The sequence below is a fragment of the Rhea americana genome, unplaced genomic scaffold (assembly GCF_003343005.1).
Source record: "Rhea americana isolate MKP2758 unplaced genomic scaffold, rheAme1 scaffold_575, whole genome shotgun sequence".
NCBI lineage: Eukaryota > Metazoa > Chordata > Aves > Rheiformes > Rheidae > Rhea > Rhea americana.
Window position 1 is genome coordinate 5,457 of NW_028186729.1, and position 4,305 is coordinate 9,761.

The following is a 4,305-nucleotide window of genomic DNA, read 5'->3' on the forward strand; positions in this document are numbered from 1 at the left end:
GGGGCCGGGCCGGAGCCCCTCGGCGGGACCGGAGCGGGCAGGGCGCCGCGGGCTGAGCCTGCCGCCGCCGGCCCCTACCGAAGTAGCTGTTGGCGGGCACGGGGATGAGCGAGGGGTCCTGGTCCTTCTCGCCCCCGGCTTCGTAGGGGCCGTCGTCGTAATGGACCAGGTCCGGGGAGCTGTGGTTAAACAGCTCCACGCGCAGGTTCCCTGCCAAAGCGAAGAGCGTCAGCGCCGCCGGCGCGGCACCGGCATGGCCACGGCATGGCCACGGCATGGCCACGGCCACAGCACGGCCACGGCCACAGCCACGGCCGCGGGGACAGCCACGGTCCGGCTGCCTGCGGAGAGAGAGGGGCGCCGACGCGGAGCCGCCGCCGTGCACCAGCCTGCGGCCCCCTGAGAGGCGCGTGTGCACGCCCACGCACGCCCACGCMCGCCCGCCCACGCATGCACGCCCGCGCATGCCGGGCAAGTCGCGCCCGCGCTCGTGTGCTTGCACAGCAGGTGCACGTGCCCATGCACACGCACACATGTGAAACCACCTCTGCCCACATGCACACATCCATGCATGCACACGCATGTGCTCGCGTGCACGCAACGTGCAGCCTGACCCGTGCACCCATGTGTGTGCACGACCATACAAATCCATGCACGCCCACATGCACGCATCCACCACGTGCAGCTAGACCCATGCACCCATGTGCACGCACAGGCGCACACACACCCCCACGCACGTACAGGCACACCCACATGCACGCACCCACGCATGCACAGGCGCGCTCACACCCATGCACGCACAAGCACACTCACATGCACGCACCCACGCACGCACAGGCACACCCACCAGACGCAGCTGGAGCCGGGCACCCCCGGGCGTGCACCGCCGAGTGTGCACGCCCCTGCGAGCCCACGCGGGCCCACACGCACATATCCAGCTGTGCACACGCAGCCAGCTGCCTGCCCCCGCGCGCACCCCCCACGCCGTCTCCCAGCTCGCCGGGGCGCCCCGGCACCCCACACTCACCCTTCCAGTTGTAGGTGCCGGGGGCCCCGAAGAGGATGTAGTGCTTGTCGGCGGTGAAGCCGGCCGCCAGGCCCTGCTGGCAGAAGCCGAAGCGGTCGTGGCCCTGCGGCCGCCCCTCGCAGAACTTCCACTCGCCGCCGTCGAGCTCGTCGCGCACCCGCAGGTCCTGGCTCAGCACGAAGCAGCGCCCGATCACGTCCCGCGTCTCCAGGGGCTGCTGCACCCGGTTCCGCGCCTCGTAGAGGTGGGCGCAGGTCTGCGAGCGGGGCCGGGCGTCAGGCGGCGCCGGGGGCCGGCAGCCCCAGCCCTGCGCGCCGCGCGGCCCCGGCGCTCACCACGATCTNGTCAGGCGGCGCCGGGGGCCGGCAGCCCCAGCCCTGCGCGCCGCGCGGCCCCGGCGCTCACCACGATCTTCCCGCCGGCGCCCTGGCTCTTCACGCTCACCCCCAGCCACTGGTTCTCCTTGCTCTCCCGCTGCAGGTCCACTGCGGGGCACGGGCGGCGTCAGCCCCGCCAGGACCCCCGGCACCCTCCCCGGCGCCCGCCCCGGCCCCGCGCCGCGCCACGCACCTCCGTCGTCGATGGGCACGCGCCAGCAGTCGGAGATCTCGTGGCTCAGCGGGCAGGCGTAGAGGCCGCCCGTGCGGTTGGCGCCTTGGCCGGGCAGCGCCGGCGCCTGGGGGGCCCCCACCAGCAACCTGCGGCGAGAGGGAGCCGAGCGTCAGCCCGCCGCGYGTGCCTGCACGCGCCCGGGTTTGCACGTGCAGCCTGGGGCTYGCACGSGCACCGCGGAGGTTGCACACGCAGAGGGCTTACGCTTGCTCCGTGGGGTTTGCACGTGCSCCGTGGGGTTTGCACACGCGCACGGGGTTTGCACGCTCAGACTCCCCCCCCACACCCTTCCCAGAGCTGCCGGAGCGCGGGTAGAGCCGCCGGGCCAGACGCCCGGCCCCGCTGCCCCCGTGCAGCTGTCCTCGCCGCCCCACGCTTCCGCACGGACACCGCCGACGCACCGAGTGCACCCGTCTCCGTGCCAGGCCGTGCGCGAGGGCGAGGGCACGGGGCCGGGTGCCAGGCTCCGGGCGAGCGGCTGCAGCCCCGGCGGCTCCCAGGCCCCTGCTCGGAGCACGTGGGGGCAGGAGAAGGGGCCCCCGGAGGCAAAGCGCGCCAGGAGCGCGGGGACGGCGGGCGCCGTAGACCCCCTCTGCGCGCCCCCCGCACTGCACCGGCTCCCCACGGCCACCCCTGCCCTCTCCCGGGGGATGGGGACAGCGGCCCCAGGACACGAGGGAGCCCCGGGAGGCGGCAGAGAGCTGGTAAAAATAAACTGGAATTCACTCAAAATAACTCAGCAGCAACATGCCCAAAAAAGGAGGGAGGCAGAAGGAGGCACCGGAGCGCCGGCGCGGGGCCCCAGGGCACCGGGCAGTGCCCGGGGCGCCAGCACCCGGCACCCGGCCGGAGCCGGGCGGCACGGCGCTCCCCGGTGCCGCAGACACCTCCGGAGCCGGGAGCCACCGGGGCCGCGGCTCGAGCCGCCCTGCGCGRCGCCGGCTGCAAATACCTGCCGGGAGCAGAAATAACCCTGCGCCGCCGGCCCCGCGCCCAGCCGGGCGTCGGGGCGCGTGGCGGCTCCGCGCCCCCGGGAAGCATCCCAGGAACGTTTGCTGGGACTTTGCCAGCGGCGAAGGGCATCGGTGCTGGCGCAAAGCGCCGGGGCCCACGGGGCCGCGCCGGGCCTGGAGCCGCCGGGCGCGGGGAGGTGCCAGCGCCGGGTGCCGGCGGCTCCCCTGGAATCCGGGTGGGCGTCTGCCAGCTCAGCGCCGGAGCCCGGGCCCCTCTGCCGCCCGCCGACGCGGCCGCCGGCGAGGACCAGCCGCTCCGGGTCGTCCCTCGGGCTCCCCGCTCCGAGCCGCGCGGAGCTCCCTGCCGAAGGGCGGCGGGAGACGTCGCGGCCGCGCTGGGTCCGACCTGCGTCCGCCACCTCCCACCCGGGGGTCCTGCCACGCCGGGATGCGTGCAGCCCCTGCCCGCGCTCCTGCGGCTGGGAGGGGAGAAGGAGCCGCGGCGGGGCTGCGCTCGGCGGCCGGGGCGGCGCGGGAGCCCGGGGGCAGCCCTGGCGCCCCGATGCCACGAGACTGGGCGGTCCTGGACTCCCGAAGCACTCACGCAGTGTGCACGCCTGCACCCGCAYGCACGCACACCAGCGCACACGTGTACACCTGCACGCACGTACACCCGTACACATGTGTACACCTGCACCCATGTGCATGCACACCAGTACACGTGCGTATACCTGCACCTGCACGCGCGTACACCCGTACACATGTGTACACCTGCACCTGCGTGCGTGCACACCAGCACACACATGTACACCTGCACCTGCACGCACATACACCCGTACACACATGTGCACCTGTACCCGTGTGCTTGCACACCAGTACACATTTGTATGCCTGTACCCGCATGCATGCACACCAGCACACACATGTACACCTGCACACGTGTGCACGCACACCAGAGCACACGTGCACGCCTGCACCCGCGTGCCCGCCCAGGCACAGTGCATGCGGGGCAGGATCTGACCCCCCCCCCCCGCACCCCGGAGACCTCGTCCCTGAGCCTGCAGCAGACACCCAGAGTCACGCGGGGAGCCGGGGCAGAGCCCAGGAGCCCCGGTCCCGGGGCCCGGCAGGGACGGGGAGGCGGAGGCGAGCTCCAGCAGCGGGCTCCGCGCCGCAGCCCCGGGGGGGCACCACTCCGGCGGGGTCCTGCCTGCAGCCTCCGACGTGCCGGGCGACTCCACGTTCGTGCCGGGAGCGGAGCCCAGCCCTCACCCGGAGCCCGGCCGGAGCCCGATCCCGCCTCCCCGCGGCAGCCCCCGGCCCTGCCAAACCCCAGCGGGGGCAGAGGGCAGTCCCAGCCGCGGGAGCAGGAAACCTGACGCCCGCCTGGCYGGCACCCCGGGGACGGGGAGGTGACAGACCCGCAGCCCCGACGCCACGGGGACGGGCCGGCCGCCGAGAGCCCCCCGCGGGCTCCCGAAGTTTGCCGGGCGGGTCCCGGTGCGCGGGAGCATCGTGGGGAGCCCTCGGGAGGCGGCGAGAGCAGGGACTCACCAGCTGGCAGGCTCGGGCGCGAGCTGCCGGTGCAGCGCCACGGAGAAGCCGAAGAGGCTGCCCTTGTCCCCATCCTTGAGGAGGGTGTTGGAGACGTCCAGGTTGAAGGCAGCGCTGCCCAGGAGCTGCAGGCTGAGCCAGGGCACCCAGAGGGGCAGA

General features: G+C 73.9%; 1 protein-coding gene across 1 annotated transcript in view; it reads right to left on the reverse strand.

The window, feature by feature from the left end:
• ITGA7 (integrin subunit alpha 7) overlaps nt 1-4,301 on the reverse strand; it is a gene marked incomplete at both ends in the record, with an annotated part of 9,455 nt that extends 5,154 nt beyond the window's left edge. Inside the window, 5 exons of the mRNA XM_085319203.1 lie at nt 79-210; nt 1,028-1,283; nt 1,433-1,512; nt 1,598-1,725; nt 4,147-4,301. Coding sequence (XP_085175329.1) covers nt 79-210; nt 1,028-1,283; nt 1,433-1,512; nt 1,598-1,725; nt 4,147-4,301 — 751 coding nt within the window. The remainder of the gene's footprint in view (nt 1-78; nt 211-1,027; nt 1,284-1,432; nt 1,513-1,597; nt 1,726-4,146) is intronic.
• Between the last annotated feature and the right edge of the window lie 4 nt (nt 4,302-4,305).